General features: G+C 33.4%; 3 protein-coding genes across 6 annotated transcripts; 1 reads left to right on the top strand and 2 right to left on the bottom strand.

The window, feature by feature from the left end:
* Window positions 1-4,114: 4,114 nt before the first annotated feature.
* Window positions 4,115-7,117, bottom strand: LOC107481165 (protein IQ-DOMAIN 29). Of its 3 annotated transcripts, none has more exons than XM_021139216.2 (7): window positions 7,023-7,117; window positions 6,251-6,362; window positions 5,877-6,173; window positions 5,314-5,502; window positions 5,150-5,230; window positions 4,383-4,971; window positions 4,115-4,290 (listed from the first exon to the last, which is right to left on the bottom strand). In XM_021139216.2, exons 2-7 carry the CDS (start codon window positions 6,347-6,349, stop codon window positions 4,253-4,255), a joined length of 1,293 nt encoding a protein of 430 aa, XP_020994875.1. In that variant the 5' UTR covers window positions 6,350-6,362; window positions 7,023-7,117; the 3' UTR covers window positions 4,115-4,252. The 3 variants fall into 3 exon arrangements, with proteins under 3 accessions (XP_020994875.1, XP_015956867.1, XP_015956866.1); XM_016101381.3 differs by lacking the exon at window positions 7,023-7,117 and adding an exon at window positions 6,909-6,950; XM_016101380.3 differs by lacking the exon at window positions 7,023-7,117 and adding an exon at window positions 6,705-6,864.
* An 8,434-nt stretch (window positions 7,118-15,551) lies between these two features.
* LOC107481242 (probable LRR receptor-like serine/threonine-protein kinase At1g14390) lies at window positions 15,552-19,176 on the top strand. Its single transcript, XM_016101478.3, has 7 exons — window positions 15,552-17,159; window positions 17,311-17,444; window positions 17,567-17,810; window positions 18,003-18,196; window positions 18,301-18,335; window positions 18,430-18,541; window positions 18,694-19,176. The coding sequence occupies exons 1-7, from the start codon at window positions 15,932-15,934 to the stop codon at window positions 18,925-18,927; spliced, it is 2,181 nt and encodes a 726-aa protein (XP_015956964.1). The 5' UTR covers window positions 15,552-15,931; the 3' UTR covers window positions 18,928-19,176.
* Window positions 19,177-19,674: 498 nt separating this feature from the next.
* Window positions 19,675-25,741, bottom strand: LOC107481243 (ubiquitin-conjugating enzyme E2 2). 2 transcript variants are annotated; one of them, XM_016101480.3, is made up of 6 exons: window positions 25,735-25,741; window positions 23,080-23,213; window positions 22,959-22,984; window positions 21,887-21,976; window positions 20,452-20,540; window positions 19,675-20,089 (listed from the first exon to the last, which is right to left on the bottom strand). In XM_016101480.3, exons 2-6 carry the CDS (start codon window positions 23,202-23,204, stop codon window positions 19,961-19,963), a joined length of 459 nt encoding a protein of 152 aa, XP_015956966.1. In that variant the 5' UTR covers window positions 23,205-23,213; window positions 25,735-25,741; the 3' UTR covers window positions 19,675-19,960. The 2 variants fall into 2 exon arrangements, with proteins under 2 accessions (XP_015956966.1, XP_015956965.1); XM_016101479.3 differs by lacking the exon at window positions 25,735-25,741 and adding an exon at window positions 23,800-24,023.
* Window positions 25,742-27,673: the final 1,932 nt, after the last annotated feature.

Here is a 27,673-nt window from a genome sequence, read left to right as displayed (position 1 = left end):
TACCTTAATTTATAAGCATAATTGAACAAGTTTAATTTTTACGATTTTTTAATCTTCCTCAACCAAAATCTTCTATATTACTGATAGGTTTAAATTGCAACTCTTTTGATAGAGAAATAACTATACAGACGACTTTAATATATTGGAGACCGAAACTTTAAAATTATTATTTACATTAAATCCTAAAATCCAAATAAAATGATATTTTTTATTTTATTCTTATTTAATTTTAAATAAAAAATAATTATAATTTATTTAATTCAATATTTATAACAATATAACAATATGTGAAATAACTTAATTTGTAATTATAATTAATATATATATTGTCTACTATTAAACTAAAAAATTAATAATTTTCCAACATAACTAACCTTAATCTATAGCTTCACAGGATAAGAAGTAGTATCAGATCATCATGAGAATAAGAAACTGAAGAAACAAAATAATTTAGAAGCATACATACTATATACATATGTGTATGTGTTATGTGCAAAGCTTTGTCTTGGTTACGTTCTTCACCGGTGATTCCAGGAGTTCCTCCAAACACTTCAATAGGAAGAAAGAATGATGAATAATTGAATCTTTGAAGAAAATGAAAAAAGAGATCTCTTAATGAAGTGATCAGGGGAACTCTAGGGAACACCAGATGCATCATGCATGTATTAATTATTATTGTTGTTTTTTGGTTTTATTATACTTTTTATTTTTATTATTATATGACGAAAGCCTCACACGCTGACACGCTCATAACATTTATTTTTATAATAAAGGAAGTAGTATATATAGTTGTGATGATAGATACTGTATCTAGACGCAAAGGTGGCCATTATTGACCATAGATAAGGACAAGGTAACTCTCTAAAGTCAAGCTTCTTATTTTTTGTTTTTATTTCTTGAATAAAATATAGTTAAAGACAGCTTGGAAGAAGACTAACTCAGCACCCATGAATTCCCAATCCTAATGCAATGGCCACACAAATAAAATAATTCAAGTGATTGTTATTCTAACTCTATAAATAATTTGTTGAATAATAGAGTCTGTTTTTTTTTTCCCAAAGTTAGGATTAAAATTCGAACTCCAGACTTCTAGATGAGGATGGAGAGATTATGCTGCCTATTTGAGCTATAGCTTGTCTCGTTATTATTATTTCCTTAATTAGATGATGGTATTTTGAAATGAAGAGTGTCATATTTTTTTTTTGAAGTAAAGAGCTTAACACAACAAGGTGGAGCATATAAAATAACAAAGAACAATCCGATAATTCTAATCATGACAACCCCTAGTTATCTTCGGCATTGCCATCAACAATCATAGGGTTCATCACCACTCCACTCATCGGAGAGTAAGAAGGATCTATTAATAATATCCACCACACGTGAGCTTTGATTCCTGAAGATTCTATCATTCCATTCTAGTCAAACTGTCCAGATAACAGCAAAGAAGCCAATCACCCACCTCCTCCTCTTACCTCTTCTTGCTGCAGCATTCGTTCAGCTTTTAAAGTGTTGTTTGAGTGTACCAGGTATGGTCCATTTCCTTCTAAAAGCGAATAGCCAAGCACACCACAGCTGTCAGGAAATCTCACAACCAGCAAACAAATGAAAAGCAGATTCCACAGACTTACCACATAAGCACATGTACGATCATTTGGGTTAATTACACCTAGTCTACACAATCTGTCCTTAGTATTTACCCTCCCCACCAACATAAATCAAGAGAATAACTCGATCCTTGGTAGAACGAACCCTTTCCAAATTGCACTTGTGAAGCTATAGCTTGTTATTTTCTTCGGGAGACCCGCTTCCTGTAACACCTGCACAAATGAGTTAGTCGAATAAATACCAGATCTATCAAATTTTCAGATCACTCTGTCCTCCCTCTCAGATGTTAGCTGAACAGACTGTAAAATCTGATGGAGTTGGTTTACTAGTGCCAACTCCCACTGAAAAAGCTATCTCTTCTATTGAAAATTCCATATCCACTCTACCTCATCCCAAAATCCGCAATCCCCAATAACAGAACCTTTGATGTTTGAGACCGAGAAAAGCCTTGGAAACAACTCTTTAAGAACACCGTGAGGTAACCAGATATCCTCCCAGAATCGTACTGTTCTGCCATTCGATCCCTACATCCATATACAAACCCCTGATCATTTTTTCTCTCACATGTGGCTCACTGATTTGTAACTGGCAAATATCCTTTCAAGGACTCCCTTGTAGGTACAGGCTGACCACATAGCATCACATTCAGATTCAAGTTATTACAGGAGCAGATGACTTTCTTCCACAGGGGACAATCCTCTTTCGAGAACCTCCACCACCACTTAAAGAGCAAAACTGTATTCCGAATTATTGCGTCTCCAATTCCCAGACCACCTGCCTTTTTTGGAGCCATCACCACTTTTCATTTTACTAGTGGTATCCCATTTCTCCCATTCTCTTTACTCCACAAGAAGCACCTTTGGAGTGAGATCAACTTCTCCGCTACCGCCTTCAGCATCTTGTATAGGCTAAGATAGTAGATAGGCAAACTATTCAGAATAGACTTAATAAGAACCAGCTTACCCGCTTTGTTTAGGGTCTTTGCTTTTCACGGACTTAACTTGTCTTCCACCTTATCAATCACCGGTTTCCAAGTCTTCACAAGGCTTGGGTTTGCTCCAAGAGAAATGCCAAGATATCGGACTGGTAGAGACTCAGCCTTGCAACCCAGCAACTGACACATCTTACGCGCCCAATGCCGATCACTATTAACCAGAATGAAGCTAGACTTCTCAAAATTGATACTCAACCCCGATATCAGCTCAAAGCAACGTAACAATCGCTTGTAGTTCATGATAGTCTCTTCCTCAGTAGGACAGAATAGAATGGTATCATCTGCAAACTGTAAGTGCGACAACTCAATGTTATCCTTTCCAACCAAAAGTGGATAGACACAGCCATTCCTCACTACCTCCCTGATCATCCTATGTAGCACATCAACAACTAGTACAAACAGAAACGGAGATAAAGGGTCTCCTTGTCGTAGTCCCATTTCCATCTTGAAAGGCTTAGTGGGGGACCCATTTATCAGAACCGACATAGACGCAGAGCAGACACACTCCTTAATCCACCCCCTTCATATATGGCTGAAGCCCATCTTTTACAAAACAATATCCACAAAACTCCATTTGACCCGGTCGTATGCTTTTTGAAAATCAAGTTTAATAATCGCGGCACTCCTCTTCCTAGCTTTCAGCCACTGCACAGTCTCACAGGCTATCAATGCCCCATCATGAATTTTTCTGTCCTTCACAAACGCACTCTGTGTCTCTCCTTCTAACCCTGGTATGACCTTTCTCATTCTCCGAACCAATACCTTAGATATGACCTTATACACACAACCCACCATACTAATCGGCCTGAGGTCTTTTATTTCTTTATCCCCAACAAACTTCGGCGTCAGCGCCACCCAAGTGATATTCGAATTTCTAGGTAACCTAGAAGACCGAAAAAAATTCAAGATTGTTCCAGTAAACTCCTGCCCAACTTCTTCCCAACACTTCTTGATAAAATTCATATTATATCTGTCACTTCCTAGTGCTTTTGTTGACTCGCAATCCCATACTGCCTCCTTTATCTCTTCAACAAATGGCATCAACTCCAATTTTGTTGCCTCTTCCACATCTATATGCATTACTAACTCATTTCGAAAGCTTACGTTAGGCGACACCTCCTGTTAGTACAAGTCCTTGTAAAAATCTCTTATAATGAAGGGTGTCATATAATTTGTTTAATCAAATACCTACCCTTAGTCTCTAGTTGGTGTGGTATACTCTTTTGAAATTAGAGGAAAATCATTAATTATCACCATCAGCTTTTAGGATTTTAAGCACTTAAAAAGGATGCTTGCATTGCTATTTAACATGATAAGATTCTTTTGATCCTTTCTCGTCTCTTAATACCCCTATTATATTCTCAGCATATATTCATAGTAATGCTTAATTCATAGTTATTGTGTTTGAGTAGTTTATCTTCTTTTTTTTTTTAACTAGTATTATACTCCATTTCGTTGTGTTAAAGTCTTTCTTTTTATAATATCAAAGTAGTAAAAGAAAATTGAATATGGCATACTAAATATGATCATGATTATTACACATATTTACCAGGTATCTATTGACAAATATGATGAATTAACAAAGACAAAGACAGAGACTGCAATGTTGGTCTAACACAATCTCCACTCTATTTGAGATGATACAACATTAAATCACCTTCTCCACTGAGGTTGGATCAACTTATCTGAAACTGATAATACCAATAAAAAAAAATGTAAGCTTCAAGTAGAGTTGATATATAACTCCACAAAACATCATTAAAATTACAGAAAAAGTTGTTACCTGTCCAATCCCTTGAAGATGAGAGGGATCTGTTATCTACCTTTGCCATTCCTAACTTGCCATTAAGTGAAAATGAAAGTGACAGCCTCCTGCTTATACCATTTCTGTCTAATACCAAATCACTACCAAATCTTGGAGAGTTTAGCTTAGCTTTTGCAGACTCAGTAGGAGCCATATAACTTGGAACTCTTGGAGTAGTAGTAGTAGTAGTAGTAGTGTTTTGTGATGACTCATTCTTATTCTTATCATTCTTCAAATAATTAGCAGGAAGTGAAGCTCTTCTCTGGAAACTACTATGATTATTATCCTCAATTCTTGTCATGTGTTGTTTTCTTTTCTCATTTTCCTTAACTGATGAATGCAATGCCATGCTTGATTCCTTTTTCTTGTCAACCCTCACAGCTTCTCCTTTCCTTGCATTTCTTTTGGCTTTTCCCTCACCAGCTTCTACTTTTTGGCCTAAAACATTTTTCTCATCAATTTTCTTCAATTCTTGAAGAGGTGCCCAAAATTGTGATCTCGTCCAACGTTCAAGCCATTCATATCTGAGTTGTCTGGAAAGCACAGCCGCCGGCGACGATGCCAGAAGCTGAAAAGGCACATTAATTAACTTTTGTTACACATTTCATATTCACAAATCATATCAACAAAAAGATTACATCAACTTAGTATTAGACCTACAAAATTCCAGTATTATCAACTTTGAATCAATGCAAAGAGTGCATTTTAATCACACTCTTAATCAAGAAGTACTTCTTAGTTCTTACCTTGTGAACAAAGACACTATCTGAAATCTTCTCTGCCTTTGTTGATGTAACTCTCCCAATGGAATTTGAACATTTAGTATCCTAACCGAAAATATGTTAATAAACCACTATAGATGATCATTGTATAGAGTAAATAAAATTAGTTCAAGAACTTGCTATAAAACCTTAAGAGTTTTCTGCACTTGAAGACCAATAGCAGAGTGCCTAACTTTATAACCACGAGCGAGTGCTTGAACTTTAACTATTCCCTTAACACAGTATAGAGCAGAAACAGCTTCTCTTCGAGCCAACTTGCCACGAATAAGAGCTTGAAGGGGTATCATCCCTTTCAGTATCTCAAACTTTCTGCGTGCCTGAGATATAGAGACATATGAATCTGTCTAAGGCTTTATGCAAATGCAAACCAATATGTATGCTATATTGCAAGATTTATGGATCCTATGTTTTCATGTCATGAATATGTTCTGCTACATCAACTATCCATTTAACAAGATAAATATAAATTCTAGAAGAATTTTGTAATACACTTGTAAGTTTCTATCCATATGTACTGAGAAGATTTTGTGATGAATCATAACAACAATGAACACTTGACAGTTATATACAAAATCACATGAAATTTTTACATGAGAGAATCTAATATAGTCCAACTAAGAGAAACAAATACACATTAATTACCAAAAAAATGGTAAAAATGGAAAAATTGCATGAAAGAAAGGTTGAATACCTGATAGCCTCTAAGAGCTGCTTGAGCTATTATAGCTGCCTCTGTAAGGTTGATTTTCTCAGCATGATCCTCAGATCCAATATTAGCAACAGCATCTTGTACTTCTGCATTGGCCTGTTCATCTTCACTTGCAATAACAAAAAGCTTTTCATTTGATGATCCATTAACTACCTCATTTTCTGGTACCATTCCTTTTGTTATGGCTTTAGCTGAAGAACTTGGAGGGGCTGGATGAGGAGACATTGATGCCTCAGAAGACACCACCACCATCACCATATCCTTGTTACTTGAAGGTTTCTTTAGCACAACAGTTGAAATCACAATCACAATTACAGAATATGTTTAAATAATCATCCCAAAAAAAAGAAACTCACAAGAACATCTTGGGGTTTTGATGAATTAGACTTCGATGATGATTTCTTGCCCAGAATTAAGTTTCTAATCCACTTTCTAGCACTTTGTCTTCCCATCATTCAAAAGATCAGTCTGCAAGAATCATGTACTAATAAAAAACTCAATGTCTTTTAAATTAGAAAAAGGCTAAACTAAACAAAACAGTCCCAATCAACATCACTAGACTATCAAAAAGTTCAAGTTTGCAGTTAGATGAACATTATTTTATTAATGATTCTCCAAAAGGGATACATGATTGATCACGTTAAGGAACATACATTGCAAAATCAAAATCAAAATCAAGCTTCAAATAGTTCATATTATTCTACTGTGGACAAAAACGTGGAAAAAAGCCAAAGAAAACAGAAACAACATCAGAAGAAAAGAAGAGCAGCCACTACATTGAGAGGTGAGTACTGAGTAGCATGCACTTACAGTTATTACAGGTAATGAATGAACCAACTATGAAGTTACAGAATGAACAAGACTTAGAAATTACAAGTAGTTATAGCTAAAAAAATAAAGAAAGAAAGAAAATGGATAAAAGGGTGGCAATGATTAAGAAAGTGGCAGAAGCTATAATGAATCATAAAATGAATGAGGAGACAGTGTTTGTAACTGGCTGCAACTGTAAGATACCTCTCACGAGGTTTCATGTTTCACTATTAACAAAATTGCATCCACATCTTATTTCTTTTCTCATTTATATATTATATATTTATTCAAGACTTAGTATTAAATTAGTAGTAGTACCACAATAATGATAATAAAATAATTCAGTTCCATCTCTTTTTTCTGTAATGCAATGATTTGAAAGAAGGCATTGGCACATGGAAAATGGAAGTGAATCCAAGGAGGAACTTGAGAATATATATTTCACACTTGTAAAGTATTAAAAATGGACAAAATATTATTCCGATGGATGGGCCAAGCATGCATGAATAATAATATTCCACCTGAATTCTCATAAATCACAATGTCTTGTCTACTAATTAAGGATATATATCATAAAGAGACATAACATAACCACTTGGGCAGTGACTAGTTTGTGAACTGTGAGTTGCATCTCTAAAATCATTTATTTTTCTTTCAATAATTGAATGATATAATATAAAGTCACAAATCATGCATGGGCAACAAATAAACAAGGCCAGTAGTGTCTAGCACGTGGGCCATGTGCTAAGGAACCAAACCAACAAACAAATAATGAAACTAACTAATGCCACACATCAAAATAATGTTTTTCTTTCTGGTATTGGGCCTATGGATCCGTCACAATATGGGTTTTATGTTTTATGCAAAACCGTCCCAGAAACGCGAATGCTTGAAATTTGGAAACTTTTGGGGCGTTCCTATTATATACGATGTTCATAAAATAAGTTGAGTTGGTCTAATAGGTAGTTCACTAGTTTGTTTAAGTAAGTGTCAGAAATTCGAATCTCGTCTTGTGCATGCAGGTTGTAGCAACTCATTGGCCAACAACAAACTCTTAAATGAAGCTTAGTATTACAGCAGATTAATTCTTAGTCTGTCGAGCTTGAGAGATACCATAGAAAACCAAAAAATATACGATGCTCATAGTGCCATATAATTAATGCTACTAGGAAACAAACTAACATTGATTGGAAGGTTAAATTGTCCAATACTTGTAGGGAAGCTAATAGATTCCTTGATGGCCTACTTGAGTTTCCGTATAGAGTTTCAAAAAAAAAGAATTTTTAAAATTAAAAAAGTTGATTAATATTCACTAATTAAAAATTAGTTTTCGATATTTTTTTTGTTATAACTATCTTTAGTTTTATTAACACTAAGTTTGCTTCTTTTTTGTATTTGACATTTCTTATTATAACCATTTTCAATTAAATAAAAATGGTCTATTAGTAAATATAAATTTTGTTCTTTAGCGTTTACAAAATAGAACAACAATCCCTTAGATTTCTATTTTTATCCAAAGTATGAGTTAAATGACAAATATTATCTAAAGTAAAATACTAAAATATCAACAATTGTCACTATGTCAAGGTTCTGCAAAACCTGAATCTTGGCCTTCTTTTATTAACAAAATATTCTTCTATATAAGTTTTCTATTCTCTGCAATAAAATAAGAATACAACCATCTAAAGTCAAAATTCTTATCTCAAAATATAGTATTAACTATTAAGATCTTGTACAAAATTGACTTGTCCATCATCACACATGCATCCAAACAAAGTGATTAGGCATTTGATTTCATTAACTATTACTATTGTTATTATTATATGATCAAATTGCTAGCAACTTATTACAATCCAATACAAGTACATTTACTAAATCCAGCAATGCATGTATATAGTGGAAAACAATGCTAAACAACACTTCTTCGGATTCCTTTAATTCTTTTCCTTCCATATCAATGTTTTATTACGAAGTTATTATTATTATTATTATTAATAATAAAAAAATGGTATGCTATCATAAAGAAGAGATGATTAGGTGTAACTAACTAATATTACATTAAAAAAATGTGTCAGTGTCATATGCATTGTACCAAAGAATGTGCGTGGAAACATGGACCTTAGAATGCTTTTTTGAGTTTTGAGGAACACTTCACCGACACAATGTCACAATCACAAAACTCCAAAAATCTAAGCACTCTCCAACCAAAACCCAAAGGGAAAAGTTACGCTATTATTGTTTGACAATGAAACTTTAAATTATTTGGATATACGAACCCTACCCTCGCTAAAGCCACGTGCCGTGGCGCCTGGGATTCATACATTAATTAATATATTACTATTACATCACTCACATTATCCTATTAATGATGGATAAATTAACTAATCAATTTCTATGGTTATTTTTTGGTGTCTTCGAAGAAATTAAAATACGATATAAAAGACAATAGAGTGAATATCCAATTCGATCCTAAAAATTATTTTAAAAAAATTATAAGATTCTTTGATAAAAAAAATATTTAATTTGATATTTAATTTTTTTAATATAAGAACTAATTAATCCCACAAAAATAAAATTTAAAAATCAGATTGGGTAATTTTTTTGTTAAAAATTTTGTTATCTTTTGAAATAATTGTCAGAGCCGTCTAAGATTTTTCTCAAGATAAGAGTATGAAAAATTTGCTGGAATACTATAATTTTTAAAATGTTCATATTATTGTAGAATAACTAAATAAATAAAAAAGAAGTAATAAATATAAAATATGAAAATATAATTAGGTAACTCAAGTAGTAATATTCACTAGAATTACTATATCAATATAGTAGATATAATTAATAATATTAAAGTATATAAGAAAAAGAATAGTATGAAAGAGAGAATAATATAAAAGAGAGGCTATTGTTTTTATTGCTTGTAATTGTGTGTACGTACTATCACAAATCCATGCCCTATTTATATTTGTCCAAAATTTCCCTTTTCAAACTTCATTAATGTAAAGTCTATCATGGGGAAACAAAGCACCGCTTATAGTTAATATTACATAGCCCAACGTTAACTTGATTGGAGAGATGGACATTCATACTTATCATAACACTCCCCCTTGAATGTCCATTTGGGATTATTGCCTCGTTAGAACCTTACTAAAGAAAAATTCAATTGAAAAAAAATTTAGTGAAGAAAAAAGAGTACAATATCCTTTGTGATGGGGATTGTCTCATTAAAAACCTTGTCAAGAAAAACCCAATGGGAAAAATACCTGACCAAGGAAAAAAGAGTACAGTCTCCCCCTCTTGTTGACATCATTTAATGTCTTGAAAACGGCGCATCCCAATCTCATGTACCAATCTTTCAAAGGAGGATTTTGGGAGTGACTTTATGAATAAATCTGCTAGATTGTCACTTGAGCGGATCTGTTAGATATCAATTGTCCCTTGATTTTGAAGATCATGAGTGAAGAAGAATTTGAGAGAAATATGTTTTGTTCTATCACCTTTGATGTATCCGCCTTTAAGTTGAGCAATGCATGCTGTATTATCTTCAAATAGGATAGTTGGAGCTATCTTATGATCAATTAGCCCACATGATGGCAGAATATATTAAATCAAACTCCTCAACCAAAAACACTCGCGACTAGTCTCATGAATCGCCAGTATTTCAGCATGATTAGAGGAAGTTGCTGCTATCGTCTGTTTCGTGGACCTCTATGATATAGCTATACCACCATATGTGAACAGGTATCTTGTTTGAGATCTCCCTTTATGTGGATCAGACAAGTAGCCAGCATCTACATAACCAACTAGTTGTGACTTGGGTATGGATAAAACAATCCCATATCAACCGTTCCATGAAGATATCGAAAGATTTGCTTGATTCCGCTCCAATGTCTTCTGGTTGGAGAGGAACTATACCTTGCTAGTAAGTTCACAGCAAATGATATATCGAGTCGTGTATTATTAGCAAGATACATTAGCGCTCCAATGGCACTAAGATATGGTACTTCTGGACCAAGAATATCTTCATTTTCTTCTTTAGGACGGAATTGATCCTTCTCCACATCTAAAGATCTTATGATCATTGGGGTACTTAAGGGTTGTGACTTATCCATATAAACTCTTTTCAAGATCTTTTATGTGTATGTTATTTGATGAATAAATATCCCATTTTTTATATGCTCGATCTACAGGTCGAGACAAAATTTAGTCTTTCTAAGATCTTTCATTTCAAACTCTTCTTTTAGAATTTTTATAATTGTTGGAATCTCTCCAAGAGTTCCAATGATATTTAAATCATCAACGTACACAGCAATTATAATGAATCCAGATGCAGATTTCTTTATAAAAATGCACGGGCAGATATCATCATTCTTAAATTAATTTTTGGCCAGATACTCAGTAAGACGATTATACCACATTCGTCCAGATTGATTTAAACCATATAAAGATCTTTACAATTTGACTGAGTATAACCCTTACGAATATTCATTGGATGATTTAGATATCTTTAGTCTTTCAGAGACTTTCATATAAATATCCCAATCTAATGAGCCGTATAAATAGGCTGTTACCACATCCATTAAATGCATACGCAGTTTATGATATGTAGATAAACTGACCAAATAACGCAATGTTATCACATCCACTACAGGGGAATACGTTTCTTCATAATCTATACCGGGCCTTTGTGAAAAATCTTGTGCCACAAGTCGGGCTTTGTAGCGCACAACTTCATTTTTCTCATTCCGTTTTCTCACAAATACCCACCTGTATCCAACAAGTTTTACATCTTCTGGTGTACGGACTACAGGCCCAAAGACTTCACGTTTTGCAAGTGAGTCTAATTCAGCCTTCATGACTTCCCTCTATTTTGGCCAATCATTCCTTTGTCAACGTTCTTCGAGTGATCTTGGCTTAAGTTCCTTACTTTCATGCATGATATTTAATGTCACATTATATGCAAATATTTCATTGACAATTGTCTTATTTCGGTCCCATTTTTCTCCTGTAAAGACATAATTTATCGAGATCTCGTCATTTTCACAATTTTCAGGTACCTGAACGTCTTCTGGCGTTAAAATTATATAAGAATTTTGGACAACTACAGGTGTCTCTACTATGTCTTTTCCAACAGGAATAGTATTTACCTCTTTTCGCTTTCGAGGATTTTTGTCTTTGGAACCAATAGGCCTGCCACGCTTCTGGCGTGTATTTGCTTTGGTGGCAATTTGTCCAACTGGGACATCAATTCGAATTGGGGCATTTTCCGCTGGTATATAAGATTTGGTTATCTTCTTTGTATCGGAAAATGCATCAGGCAATTCATTTGCTATTCTTTGCAAATGTATAATCTTTTGAACTTCTAGTTCACATTGCCCTGATCGAGGATCTAAATGCATCAATAAGTTCCTTTTCAGGAAACTTATTCTCTCCCCCTAATGTTGGAAATTTTGATTCATCAAAATGACAATCCGCAAACCAAGCTTTAAATACATCTCCAGTTTGTATCTCAAGATACCTCACTATAGAGGGAGAATCATATCCAACATATATCCCAAATTTTCTTTGGAATCATATTTTGGTGCGATTAAGTGGTGCAATGGGAACATATATCACACACCCGAATATTCTTAAATGGGAAACATTTGGCTGCTGTCCAAATGCTAATTGTATAGAAGAGAACTGATGGTAACTCGTTGGCCTCAAATGAATAAGTGCTGCGGCATGTAAAATAGCATGCCCCCAAATCGAGGTTGGAAGATTTATTCTCATAAGTAAGGGTCTAGCAATTAATTGGAGGCGTTTAATGAGTGATTCTGCTAACCCATTTTGTGTGTGAACATAAGCTACTGGATATTCAACACTTATTCCATTAGTCATACAATAAGCGTCAAATGCTTGGGAAGTAAATTCACCAGCATTATCAAGACGAATTGCTTTGATTGGATTTTCTAGAAATTGTGCTTTTAATCGAATAATTTGCGCCAGTAATCTCGCAAATGCCAAGTTGCGAGAAGATAATAAGCACACATGTGACCATCTCGAAGATGCGTCTATTAGGACCATAAAATATCTAAAAGATCCACATAGTGGATGAATAGGTCCACATATATCACCTTGAATCCTTTATAGGAATTCAGGGGACTCAAATCCAATCTTTACTGGTGATAGCCTTAAAATTAACTTTCTCTGAGAACATGCAGCACAACAAAATTCACTAGATTTAAGAATCTTCTGGTTCTTCAGTGAATGTTCATTGGAGTTTTCAATAATTCTCCTCATCATGGTTGTTCCTGGATGACCCAATCTATCATGTCAAGTTATGAATTCATTTGGGCTAGTAAACTTCTGGTTTATAATGGCATGTGATTCAATTACACTAATCTTGGTATAATACAACCCAGATGAAAGTGAGGGTAACTTTTCTAATATAACCTTTTTATTTAAATAATGAGTTATGATACATAAATACTCATAATTTCTCTCATTCATAGTCTCAATATGATATCTATTTCGGCGAATATCTTTAAAGCTCAACAAGTTTCTTCGAGACTTGGCAGACAACAGTGCATTATTTATTATGAATTTTGTTCCTCCGGAAAACAAAATTATAGCTCTTCCAGAGCCTTCAATCACATTGTCTGAGCCAATAATAGTATTAACATATTCTTCTTTTGGCACAAGATGGGTAAAACATATATCACTTTTGAGAATAGTGTGCGAACTTGCACTATTCGCAAGGCATACATCTTCATTACATATCCTTGCCATTCTCTTCAAAGACAAATAATAAAATGAGTAGTATACAGAGTTAAATTGAATACTTGATCGGAATTATTTTTCTAAAAAATACTATACATAAAAATAATGTTATATACTAAAATTTTATTTTAAAACATGACATATTTAATGATTTCAAAAAATTTCATAAACATTAATATTTCATTATTTATATACATCATATTTGAAACTTAAATACATAGAAAATAAAACTTAACAATACATTATTTATTTATATGAATACTTAACAATCTCACACATTAAACTATTCCATCATGGATCAAATGACCAATATTTCCTTTAGGATCCTCAAAGAAATCAGATACATCATAATGAGTGGTGGAATTTTCAGCATTATTTGAAATGAAATTCGACTCTTTTTCCTTGTCGTCCTTTTTTAAAGATGCCTGGTAAAGATCGACTAGGTGCCTTGGGTTACGACAGGTATGTGACCAATGGTCCTTTCCACCACAACGGAAACACTTATCCTCTGTTGATTTATTCTGCCCAATATTTCTTTCTTTATCCCACTTCTGGTGAGATCCTCTCTTTTGAATATAATTCATTTTCCTTTCATAATTTTTTTTGTTATTAAGACCTTGCCATTTATCTCTTCTGGGTCAATTTGCCGCATTTACTTCAGGAAATGGAGCGGCGCCAGCTGGACACGCTTCATAATTTTTTAAAAGTAATTCATTATTGCGTTCAGTAACAAGAAGGCAAGAAATTAACTCAAAATATTTTTTAAACCCTTTTTCTCGATACTGCTGCTGCAGAAGCACATTCGAGATATGGAAGGTTGAGAAAGTTTTCTCCAACATATCATGGTCAGTTATCTTTTCCCCACATAATTTCATTCGTGAGGTGATTCGAAACATTGCAGAATTATATTCATTTATGGATTTAAAATCTTGTAATTTGTAAACGCAAGTGCGTCCATTCATATCGGGTTTGAGGAAGTATCACCATTTTCTTATGATTATACCTTTCTTCAAGGTCTTTCCAAAGATCTGCAAGATCTTTTAATGTGAGATATTCATTTTCAATTCTTCGTCAAGATGACGATGAAGAAAAATCATGACTTTGGCTTTATCCTTCTGGGCTGCATTATTTTCAGCCTTAATGGTATCTCTAAGATCAATTGAATCAAGATGGATTTCAGCATCTAATATCCATGATAAATAATTGTTTCCAGATATATCAAGAGCATTGAATTCAAGATGAGAAAGCTTCGACGTAATGAAAATTTGTTACCTGAGTCTTCCTAAAAATTTGATCAGAGTCTCGTGCTGATAACGTGTTGTAGAATAACTAAATAAATAAGGAAGAAGTAACAAATATAAAATATGGAAATATAATTAGGTAATTCAAGTAGTAATATTCACTAAAATTACTATATCAATATAGTAGATATAATTAATATATTTAATAATATTAAAGTATATAAGAAAGAGAGAATAGTATAAGAGAGAGACTATTATTTTTATTACTTGTAATTGTGTGTACGTACTATCACAAATTCGTGCCCTATTTATATTTGTCTAAAATTTCCCTTTTCAAATTTCATTAATATAAAGTCTATCATAAAAAAACAAAGCACCGCTTATAGTTAATATTGCACGGCCGAACGTTAACTTGATTGGAGTGATGGACATTCATACTTATCATAATCCATATTTGAAGAACTTGGTGATGTGATAACATACATGCAAGTCCATCATAAGATGGTCAACACTACTAAGTGTCCTGAGTTAAGTTCCTGCATCTTGAAACTTTGAATTCAGAGCCGTGTGTTGACTTTGGCATCATTGGCAGCTTGGAGCCTTGGAGAGCCAAGTTGCAATTTAATATCATGGTTCCCAAATCCCTATATTATATTTTCTCTTTATGAATTCTACATTTTTTCCTACTAGGGAACGGAATAAAAAATTGATGATAGCTTTACACTGTTTGATAAAATAAATAAATATACAAAAGATATTTCTCTTTATTACACAGCACCTTTTATTTCATTTGCATCTTTCATGTGACGTGTCTAGTTAATAAAGTCTCCTTTACTAAGCTATTTAGTACACACTCTTTTAAGGTTTCTCAAAGTTTTGAAATCTCATTCTTTTCCAGATCTCAGGTTTCAGTTTTTTTTTTTTAAGAAAAAAAAATTGGGGGTCCTCTTCCTTCCATTGTCCTACCTGCTCCACAACATTACTGAAATTCTTTATCCTCATAATTTTCCATCAGAAAATCTTTTCATGCAATCATTATAACATGACAAATAACTTTTCTGCTTGATAGCTTTCCTATGTACTAACTAAAGTGTTTGATTCTGTACAACTGGAAAGAAAAAGATAAGAAAGCAATTCTGTTTACTTATGCTCACTGCTTAATAGCTTTCATGCTGTGACAAAACCATTCTGTTTACTACAAATATTTTTCTTTTCTTTAAGCCTAAGAATATGAAGAGATCATTGGTTTTGTTCTGTAACTTGTTTCCTGCAACAATCCTTCTTGTTCTGCTTACTATAACAAGAAGTACTTCTGCACAGCTTGTAAGCAGTGAGAACAGAATCCTCTTCCAAGTTCAGAAGCTTCTAGAATATCCACAAGCCCTTCAAGGATGGAATAACTGGACCAACTTCTGCTACCTCCCTCCATCACCTTCCCTCACCATAGTCTGCACAAATGGCCATGTCACAGAACTCACCATCATTGGAAACAACACTAGTTCTCATCAAATCCTTTCATCAAGGTTCTCCATTGATTCTCTCTTCACTGTGATGACAAAGTTTTCAAATTTGAAGGCCTTATCATTGGTTTCATTAGGTCTGTGGGGTCCATTACCTTCCAAGATCAACAGGTTCTGGTCACTGGAGGTTCTCAACATTAGTTCAAACTTCATTTATGGTGAAATTCCACCATCAATATCAACATTGAAGAGCCTCAAGAGTCTTGTTTTGGCTGATAATCTCTTCAATGGAACTGTCCCAGATTTCAAAAAGCTAACTTTTCTTCAAGAGCTTAACTTGGGTGGCAACAAGCTTGGTCCTTATTTTCCTTCACTATTAGGCCAGAACCTTGTGAGTCTTATCTTGAGGAACAATTCTCTCAGATCTCAAATTCCTCTTCAATTCATAAAATTTGATAAGCTTCAGACACTTGACATCTCTTCCAATGAAATCTTTGGAAAGATTCCATCTTTTCTTTTCTCTTTGCGTTCTCTCCAGTACCTAAACTTGGCTGCAAACCAATTAAGTGGTAACCTTTCGGCAAAAACAGCATGTGGTTCTGCACTGACATTTGTGGATATCTCACACAATCTTCTAGTTGGAAAGTTGCCATCATGCATTGGTTCAATGATTTCAAAGGGCAAGCTGCTATACTCTGGGAATTGTTTTTCAACAAGAAGGTTGAATGACCAGCAGCATCCATATTCATTTTGCAAGAAAGAGGTTGCCTTAGCCGTTAAGCCACCGGAGAAAACAAAGAAGGAGAATGAATCCAGAGTGAAACTAAGTCTATTACTTGGTATAATTGGAGGTGCTGTGGGAATTGCAGCAATTCTGGTTCTACTCACTGTGTTCATTGTGAGGAAATCCAACCAAGAAAGATCATATCGTCACCGGGACAGATCCGTTGCTGATAAATTTTATGCCGGAGCATCTCCCGGACCAAACACTGATACAAGTAAGAAACATTATGATATAGTTGTTATTATTGTTGTTATTGGATGATGATCATATGATAAATGGATATACATTTTAGATTTTCACTTTCAGATTATTTTAGACTCTCATTAAAGTTGCATTCATTAATCTGGTTTCGCATGTTGGAATAGGACGTGTTCCTCAGACGATGAGGCTATCTGCGGTTGGAATGCCACCATACTGTAATTTCACATCAGAAGAAATTGAAGATGCAACAAACAACTTTGACTCAACAAATCTAATAGGAGAAGGAACACAGGGCCAAGTAAGAGAATTTTTCTTTCAAGTTATTTACAGGGTTCATAGCTTGTTTTGTTCTCCATGATGAGATGGAACCCACAGAAAACAGGTTCTAATGTGTGTTCATTTACTATTGTATTCACACAGCTATATAGAGGTTGGCTCAGAGATGGTGCAGTGGTCCTGGTTAACTGTGTAAAAATAAAGCAGAAGGGTTTGCCCCACACCATTAACCAGAACTTAGAGGTTTTGCCTAATTTGAGGCACAGGCATTTGATGAGTGTTCTAGGACACTGTGTCATTACTCATCAGGAAAATCCTCAACCAACAAGCACAGTCTTCATTGTCTTTGAACACATATCAAATGTGTCGCTTAGGGATCAACTTACAGGTAAAACGATCACATAGACACTGGTAATCGCCTCATGACAAAAATATAACAGAAACGCAACTTCTGTCTTGTCTCTGTCTCTATTGTCTGTGTTTTCTGTCTTGAAACACTTATCAAACACCATCATAAAAATAAGGATCAAAAAGCAAGGATTTGAAAGTCCAAAAACATATAACGTGTCTTACTCAACAGATTGGAGAAAGAGAGATATGCTGAAATGGCCACAAAGAATGGCAATCAGCATAGGCATTGCAAGAGGGGTGCAGTTCTTGCACACAGGAGTTGCTCCTGGCATTTTCGGCAACAATTTGAAGATTGAGAACATTCTATTGGATGATAGCCTCAATGCAAAAGTTAGTAGATACAGCATTCCATTGCCATCCAAGGTTAGTAGAAAGTACATGTAATTTGGACTATTTTCTCAGTAATGTTTATATAATTACATCCATATCTCTAACATTGAATCATACCTGTCTTGGCCAATTTCCAGAACACTGACCAAAATGCCCCCAATCAGATTGGCAGGTATGTCTCTGCTCATTATCATCTCTTTCTTCAGTTTTAGTCTTCCATTACTGTGTATTAAGTATAATTAATATGTTGTTAATCCCACATGCAGCACAAATAATGCAGAAAAGGAAGATATCTATCAGTTGGGTGTTATTCTTCTTGAAATTATCACTGGCAAACAAATTAAATCTTCCAGTGAAATAGAGGAGCTGAAGGATGAGGTTAGTATCCATTGCACTTGTTCTTAGATATCCTCCAATAAAAAACTTAAGAATCATAGAAGTGTTAACTCTACATAGCTAAGTTTACCATAAAAAGGTTGTAACCAAGGTAAATTTTTCTCATCTTTAATTCAGTATTTTATCAATTTCAGCTGGAGAAAGGGTCATCAGAAGCACAGTCAGTACTAAGGAGTGCAGTTGATCCTTGCCTGAGGGGAACTTATGCATATGAATCAATGAGGACTGCAGTTCAGATCACTATCAATTGTCTCTCCAAGGCTGCTAGTAAGCGCCCTTCAATCGAGGATGTTCTGTGGAACTTGCAGTACTCGATGCAAGTTCAAGAGTCCTGGACCAGCAGTGGAAATCTCAGCACAAAGTTCTGAACATCCCTGTCAATAGAAGTGTCTGCTGGAATTCCATAAGTTCATTGATCTTAATGAATAAATGAACATGTAAATATTTATTTTCTTCTATATAGGGCCAAAATGCACTACTTGTCCTGAATTGTTCCTACAAACTTATTGTCTAGTCATAGAAGTTCCTCTTCAAGTTTGTATCTACCAATTTCTTTGGATTACCCTTGAATAAGGCATAAAATCGTTTTAATAAGCCATGATGAGATTGATAATTAATAGCAATATTACACTTCAGTGTTTGTCACCAATTTGATTTTTCCCTATTCTATTATTTTTTTTCTCTGCTTAATCAACTCTTGTTCTTGTCTCTCAGCTAATTAACTGCTCCAACTTTTTTTCTTTTAAAAAGAAACTTGATGATGTTCATTGATTCAAAAGAAAAATATGAATCATACAAGACATACATTTTCTGTCATATAATATATTTTGTCTTGTTTAAATCTTTTGATAATTTTATATTTTTATTCACTGCATCTTTTCAATCAAATTCAGATTCTTATCATGGAAATTCAATATTCTCAACAAATATTTCATTGTTTAACTAATGAAGCTAGCATCAACCTGCATGTATTACTTCCTCCATAAGAATTAACTCCAAATAACCAAAATCTATCAGCTTTTTTTTCTTTTGGACTGGAGAATCTATCAGCTAACTAGATCTAAAGTTATAGCATTGAAATGATAAAGTAAACAAAAACACAGATAGGAAGAACATGGAGAAAATATGGTGGAATATTAATTCATATAAAGTTTGAGCAAACACATCATCACAGAAATATAAGTATTCTTTTAAAGTCACAAGGTTACTGAATCATTCAGATCCCCTTGACAACCTTTTAACTACAACCTTAATTCATATGAAGTTTGAGTAAACACATTGTGAAGGACGAGAGACAACACAACTGTTCTTTTTTTCAAGTCTCAAGGTTACTCAGTCAGATCCTTCAGATCAGTTGACAACCTTTTAACAGACTTAGTGGCAGCCTATTGAAGATTATAATTAATCAGCAGTCCAACTTTGCTCAACAATCTCACGTACTCTTCTGTTGTATTCGCGCTTGTTTTCACTGAACATCCGAGCAGCCTCAGAGTTTGCCGGGGAATTTGGATTTGGGTCACACAGCAGTGACTGCAACAAGAAAGCCAATTTAAAGAAAGTTAACATACATCTAATAAATTTTAATTCTATATCTCTCTATCTTAACAAGAATGTCATCAAGCAGTATAAACTGAAAACTAAAAATGGGAAATTTTTAAAAAAGGGATTAGGCTTGATTCCTTTTGAAGGACTTTCATTGGTTTATAATATGTGATTAAATCACAAAGAGCCGTCACTAACACAACCTTCGAATGAGATAACCCAACCTCCAGTGAAACTTCTATGTACCAAGAAAAAGAAAGGGAAATTTTAAAAAGGGGTTAACTGGAATCAAACTCTGCAGTATAAACTTTCTTTCAGCAACCCCAAAATATTAAGCAAATGACAATTACCTGGATTGAGGTAAGTATTGCAGCTACATCATAAATCGGGCTCCACTGGTTTTGCAAAATGTCCAAGCATATACTTCCATCTGCATAAACTGAAATTGACAAGTAGAAAGCAGGTTAGAATTGGATCAAAGTTATTCTGATGCAAATATCCTATCAATGTTATCTACTCTGCCAATTTATGGTTAAATGAACATAATATCTTCTGCAGAAAAATGAAATAGTCTTTTTCATTTTTTTACAAAAGAAGAATACTGCTAAGACTTAGCAACATGTTTGAGAGAGAACATCCTTTGAAAAGATCGTGTGTTTTACACCAAATAGATGCCAAATGGCAAATCCTATACAACAAAACTTGCTCGACAAAAAATCGGTCATTGAACGTGTGTCAATTGCACCCCAACCAAATACTCCCATGAAATCATCTTTGATTGATCAATTCTTGTAATTGTTTATATTTTATCATGAATTTGGCATGCAACCTTGACGTGACAAGTTGTTAACTATGTATAATTCATCCGATCATGAGTTTAAATAATTTTGTACGAGAATTCATTAAATGGTGTGACTAATTAAGGGTGCCAACTTTTTAATCTTATTTACTTTTATATGAATTATCCATGATACGGCTCAATAGCGTCGTTTGATCCATGTAGCCATCCCCACCTGGTGAAATAAGGCTTTGTTGTTGTTGTTGTTGTTATTGTTGTTGTTACTTTTATATGAATTACCAACATTAATTACTTCAGTTCAAAATCAATTCTAACAGAATTAATACCCCTTAGATTAATTCTACAAATGCAAAACCAAACTCTAGTACCAAGTCAAGAACCAACTATACTAAAACCTTATATAGTTGAGCAAAGGTTAATTAACGGTTTTTATATCTAATAATTATAATACTGTCAACATATTTGCACAATAATTCTCTACAATGATTTCTACTTTAATCATATTCATATCAGTCCCCTAAAACTAAAACTTGTGTAGGAAACAAAGATATCAAAAGGGCCACTACATCCCTTATTACACATATTTTGGAATTAAAATTTCAAGTCTCAACTTTCTTTAATAAACAAATCAATCATTAAAAACACATATATATGAACCAAATTAAAAGATGCCATATTGCCATTACCAAAAGCCAACTAAATTATGTAGATAAAAAGTTTGCAAAGTTTCTACATTCAATAGAACCAAAGTGCCAAAACTAGACATAATACAAAATAGGGTGTGTTTTATATATTGGATAAACTATAGTTAAAGAAAGCTTGGAAGAAGACAAAGGCACTACCAATGAAATCCCAAAAGCCGTTTCTACAATATTCTAAAGGCTAAATAAATACTCATTCATGGCCACACAAATAAAATAATTCAAATGACTTTCATTCTAACTCCAACAGGGATAGCAATGCTGAAATTTCAAGTTTGGACTTACTATTCGGATGAAACATTCGAGAGACAAAACGCACTGTAGGAGGCTTATTTGGATAATCCTCCGTAAATTGAAGTGTCAACTTAAACGTACCTGAAATTATAAAGCAGCATCACACAATATAATTACATGCTTTGAATACATTAATCACAAGGGGGAAAAAAGAAGTGTAAACATGACATGGGTCAACTTAAACCTTTAGGTAGCGTTTGGTGGAGAGACAGAGACGAAAAGACTGAGACTGAGAGACTGAGACTAAGAGACAGAGATTAAAATAAATTTCAGTATTCTGCTTGGTGCAAAATAGGAGACAGAAATTGAAACAAGAATGAAACTCTAATTTAATTTGCACAAAGGGTAAAATTGGAATTAATTAATTGAAATGAGAGTATTTTAGCTATAAAATGTTATTAAAGTTTCAGTCTCCATCTCTAAAAATTTTAGTCCTCTGTGTCCCTACTTTTTGGAGGTATTGAAATACTGAAATTTTAGAGACAGAGACAGAAATTTTAGTATCAGTCTCTAAACCAGCAAACATGATACTAAATTTCAGTTTCTCAGTCTCTGTCTCAGTACCTCAAAACAAACGCTACCTTAATATTTTGTCCTATTATGTCTACAATAGTACAATTGGAGCAATAAATCAGAAGTTTAATTTGCAAAATGCATATTGAATACCAAGATTTAGGTGAGACCTACAAGCACAAGTTATATTATAGAACAACACAATATTATACACTTCCAATAGACAACTAGAATTGTTTCAGATTCTAGGAAAGAAACACAACAAAGATGCGACTTGACACAACGACACAACGATATGGTTGCTGCCTCATGACTTAGAGGTCATGGTTCAAAGCTTGTGAGGCTAAGGCTCCATATGCTTACCCTCCTCAGTCCTCAGTCCTCAGTCCTCACACCTCACCAAGTAAAAGCCTCAATACCTAATAGACATATGCTACTTCTACAAGTAAAACCACATGCAAGAAATTCACAAATAATCATCATCATATGTGAAAATGCTGAAATGAGATATTAAGTCCTTCAGCTTATATAACGTAGAATACTTTTATACCTCCATCCCAAGGGGTATCGTCCGGTCTGAAAAAAGCACCGAGAAAAAGTATAATTAGATTGTTATGATAACATATTTAAATAAATATAAAGAATGTTCGGATTTGAAAACTCCTACACACCCAAAGATGACAGCATTCCAAAGCATAATATTATTGTCTTGGGGAGCTCCACTGATGCCAGCAGGAGGATCTTGTTGCAATCTTTTAAAATCTCTCATCAGTCTCTTCCTTGCAGGAGTCGACATCCTCACCACCTATAATTCAATCAAGCACAATCCAAACCGTAGTAATCAGCAACTGACATGCTCATGTACACAAACCACAGTAATAAGAATACATGGAAAGTTCAAACTTCAGAAAATGCAGAAAAACACACACACCAAGATAGAGACACAATTTGATGTTCACATAGCTAAACAATTATCAACAAAATCCTTAAAGAGCAAATTCCGCATAAATTTCCATTAAAACATTCGCAACTGAGAAAATCCCAATTCCCTAAAACTGAATCCAGCTAGCAAAAAATCCATCTAGGTATGAATCAGTGAGCAAAAAATCAAAACAACAAAATCATTTCAATAAAACATCAGAATCAAGTATTTTGAGAAAACCAATAACAATTAAAAGACCCACTCTAGCAGATACCCTAGATCGAGTTCACCCTTTTCTCCAAAAACACAAGCCAAACAAACATCGAGCAACCCACCAACCAAAATAGGGTTTTTCGAATAAAAAACAAGCGAAATCGACCTGGGTATGAACTAATTTAATGACGAACCGTTCACACAAAAGGAAAAACGGGTTTTTAAGTGAAATATGGAGAAGAGAGAGAATTCTAACTTGTGAGTGAGAGCAGGTGCAATCCCAGGAGGAGGAGCAGAGAGAGAAGAGAAGAATGAAGCTCTGGGATGGATGGTATTTATGGAGAACCAAAAAGAAAAGAAAAGAAAAAAAAGTAAAAGAATGTGAAGAGAGAATTTAGCTTTGGGTATCAGAGTGAGAGAAATGCTTCCATGGCAACTCGCTTAACTCACAGAGAGACACAGAAAAAGATATTCCCTTCTAATCTCATCATCATAGTTATTATTTAGTAGAGATTATTGGGAGATTATTTTGTTACTACTGCAAAATTACACCCAAAGAATATTGATATGTTGTGCATGGATAAAATATCGAGAAAAATTCAAAAAGTTATTGTTTTTGACTAATATTTTTAGTCACTAATCGCATTTTTTAATTTAATAATTTAATAATATATTTTTAGTTTATATTTTAAATATTATTGATTAATTAATGATTAAAAATAATAAATTTTATTAATTTTTAATATTTTTTAAAATATTTTTGTTTATAAAATTGAGTTTAAGCTACCAGAAATTATTTTTAATATGAAAATAGAGATAATATTTTGATTGAATATTGACATTTGAAATGTATTACAGTATTGTGGAAGTTATTCAACATGTTTCAACACGTCCCTGACGTGTTGGTTAAGATGTTGCCACATGTCTAACATGCTCCCCACGTGTTGGTCAAGATGTTGCCACCTGTCCAACACGGCCCCCACGTATTGCAACACGCCTCTGCATATTGACTTTCTACCTGCAAAATCCACCTACGTGTAATTACACGCCAAATAATTCCATTTTCAACAAAAACACCAATATTTTTTCTATATTAAAAAAATCAGCCTTAAACTACTATGTTCCTTTTTTTAAATTAGAGGCAAACACCAAATCAGTACCCGAAAAATTCTAACGCTGACAAAATGGTACATGACTTTTGTTATTGACAAAATAATTTTTAAAAGATTTTAAAATTTGACAAGCGTGTCCCCGAACTCGTCGGAACAAATCTCCGGCAAACACAATGCTGACATGGCCATTACGTTTTGATGACATGGCAAAAATCCTCCCCAACCCTAATCCTTCTCCTCCAATGCACTTCCCCTTCTCCCTCAACGCACTCTCCCCTTCCCCTTCCCCTTTCTGAATGCACTCTCCCCCCTCCACAACCTTAATCCCTCCCTCCCCCTCCCTAATCCTAATTCCCCCTCTCCAACGCACTTCCCACTTTCCCAATCCAAAATCCCCCTTTTTCAATTCTAATTCCCTTCCCTTGTCCCTTTGAATCCTAATCTCTCCTTCTCAACTCACTGTTTCACATTTTCAACTCACTCTCCCCCAAAACGGAACTCAACCTTCTCAATCTTACAGAGCCAACATCACCGACACTACACGGTCGCCATCTCATCGTCAAGTCTTCTGCGTCTGCCAGCGTCATCTGTCTCTTCCTACACGGCATGGTTGCCTTCAACCTTCACTATTGTGCTTCGTGGTGGCTCGCTTCCCTCCTTCTGGTCGAACATAAAAATAGACACACATAGCAGCATCGTCCTTCAACCTTTTCGCTTGTATCTGCTTGCTGCTTGTCCCCAGTTGCTACCCTGCCTCCTTTGTCTGTGTTTTATCTTGGCTCCGTTGTGTCGTGCCTCCTCTGTCTTTGGTGTTCTTTTTCTGGCCTTGTCTAAATCTGCTTCTTGCTACTTTGGTGTCTATATTAAATTTTATTTTATTTTATTTTGATTATTATATATGAATCTGCTTATTGCTTCTTGTTTCTGGCTTTGTCTAAATCTGCCTTCTCTGCTTTTTAAATTGTAAATTAATTTGAAAATTTGGAACAATTCATGATTGAAAGAGTGAGAGAGTGTGATGGGAAAGGGAGATCTTTTGCTGGATTAAGGTTTAGGAAGATTTCAGAACTTAGGGCAACTTGTGAGTGAGAGGGTGCAATGGGGAGGGGGGATTAAGGTTCAGAGGGGGGATTAGGGTTGATTTTGGATTTTTTAAGTTGAATTGGGTAATTAATTAAAAATTCCACCTTGAATTTTTCGGTGGCCACCTTAGCATCTTTTTCATTGGAAATGTGCTCCGGCGAGCTCGGAAACACGCTTGTCAAATTTTAAAATTTTTTAGGGACTATTTTGCCAATAACAAAAGTGAGGTACCATTTTATCAGCGTCAGAATCTTTCGGATACTGATTTGGTATTTACCTCTTTTAAATAATGATATACTTATTATGAAAATAGCTAACTTTATTAAAGTAACTATTTTACAATATCATTAAAATTAAATTTTATAACAAATTAAATTTTGTTTTGATTAATTCTCTCTAAAGACAATGAAATAAATATGTTATTTTCAATATTTTTTAATGTTAACTGCTTAGTATGTGTACTAACAAAAGATTAGAAAACATATTTTATTAATTAAAATTATTAATTATAAAATTTATGAAATTCATGATCAAATTTTAATCATTAGTTAGTTTATATAGATGCTTAGTTTGCCAAAATTTTTACTTTTTAAAAGTAGTTTATAAAGAATTAACTTTTAAAATATTATTTTTTAAAAGTTGTAATATTTATATTTAATAAATTTATTTAAAAATAGTTTTTAATAAGCATAAACAATAATAAATACGTTTCGTAAAATAATTTTTAAAATTTAAAAATATTATAATAGATATTAATGTAATAATTAAATTTAGATATTAATTAACATACGAAGTTATATTATATTTTTTAACTTTGATAACCATAAGGTAACTTTAAAAAATTTTTCTTTAGAGCTTGGTTTGGTAAAATTTTTTGAAAAGATACTTTTGATTTTGCGTTTGATAAATTAAAAAACTCATGTGCATATGTTTGTACTTGTAACTTTTAAAAATTAGAAGTAATTTTAAAAGCACCTAAGAGAGAATTTTTTAAAATTGGTTTGTACTTATCAAAATTAAAAAAATCTAATATAACTTTATAAATTAATTAATATCTAAATTTTAAAAATTATTATAATATTTTTATAAAATATTCGTCAAAAAATTTTACCAAATTAAACTATGCACAAACGTGATACTGGATACTCATGCTTTTATAGAAAAAAGAGTAACTGAACAAATCTGATTTTATTAATCTTATTTTTTTTGCTATTATTATTTTCTCATTTTATTATGGGGTCATCTTTGTATGACGTCATTCATATGGAAGACGCCAATGAATTAGTAATTACTAATTGCACATCAATTCATTTCACAACCGGATGGATTTCTTTTTTTAACTTTTTAAAATTTGGTGAAAAAGGTAAATAATAAAATAGATCATTTGATTTGTTTCTTTTTAATTTTATTAGTATATGGATGATGGATCCTTGTCTTTTATGAAATAACATATAAAATTATTGTAAAATAAATAAAAAATAAAAAAATATAAAATAAAAAAATATAAATAAATAAATTTAATATTAATATTCATCACAATCAATATCTTAATACAATAGTCATATATATATTACTAATATATATAGTAACGTATATATAAAATGAAGAGAAAAATGTTTATATATTATTGTAACATGTAAAGAAAGAGAAGAGTGCTTTGTTATTGTTGTGTGTTATATTCTTTAGATTCTTTTACTATTTATACATGTACGAAGTACACTTTTTTTAAACTTTATTAAAGACAATCATTTTTGATAACCTAAGTCTTATAGAAAATAGGCATTCACCTCAAAAAATCTTATCACAGCACTCTCTTTTAATAACCATTTAGGATTATGTCTTATTAAAACTTTACTAAAAAAATCTAATGGAAAAAAAAATTAGTGAAAAAAAAGAGTACAATATTCTCTGTGATTGGAACTGCCTCATTAAAAA

The sequence above is a fragment of the Arachis duranensis genome, chromosome 3, assembly GCF_000817695.3.
Source record: "Arachis duranensis cultivar V14167 chromosome 3, aradu.V14167.gnm2.J7QH, whole genome shotgun sequence".
Classification (NCBI taxonomy): domain Eukaryota; kingdom Viridiplantae; phylum Streptophyta; class Magnoliopsida; order Fabales; family Fabaceae; genus Arachis; species Arachis duranensis.
The sequence above is the reverse complement of the archived record's forward strand: the minus strand, read 5'-3'. Positions and strand labels throughout refer to the sequence as shown.

Bases quoted from the DNA above. Each gene is read 5' to 3' on its own strand.
- LOC107481165 (XM_021139216.2), bottom strand. From the start codon at position 6,349: ATGATGGGAAGACAAAGTGCTAGAAAGTGGATTAGAAACTTAATTCTG. The intron at 6,174-6,250 runs GTGAGTTTCTTT...GTTGTGCTAAAG, and splicing joins CAAAACCCCAAGATGTTCTT to AAACCTTCAAGTAACAAGGA. The intron at 4,972-5,149 runs GTAAGAACTAAG...GTGCCTTTTCAG, and splicing joins ATAGTGTCTTTGTTCACAAG to CTTCTGGCATCGTCGCCGGC.
- LOC107481243 (XM_016101480.3), bottom strand. From the start codon at position 23,204: ATGTCGACTCCTGCAAGGAAGAGACTGATGAGAGATTTTAAAAGATTG. The intron at 21,977-22,958 runs GTATAAAAGTAT...TTATAATTTCAG, and splicing joins CGATACCCCTTGGGATGGAG to GTACGTTTAAGTTGACACTT. The intron at 20,541-21,886 runs GTAAGTCCAAAC...TGTCAATTTCAG, and splicing joins TCGAATGTTTCATCCGAATA to TTTATGCAGATGGAAGTATA.
- LOC107481242 (XM_016101478.3), top strand. From the start codon at position 15,932: ATGAAGAGATCATTGGTTTTGTTCTGTAACTTGTTTCCTGCAACAATC. The intron at 18,336-18,429 runs GTATGTCTCTGC...TCCCACATGCAG, and splicing joins GCCCCCAATCAGATTGGCAG to CACAAATAATGCAGAAAAGG. The intron at 18,542-18,693 runs GTTAGTATCCAT...TATCAATTTCAG, and splicing joins TAGAGGAGCTGAAGGATGAG to CTGGAGAAAGGGTCATCAGA.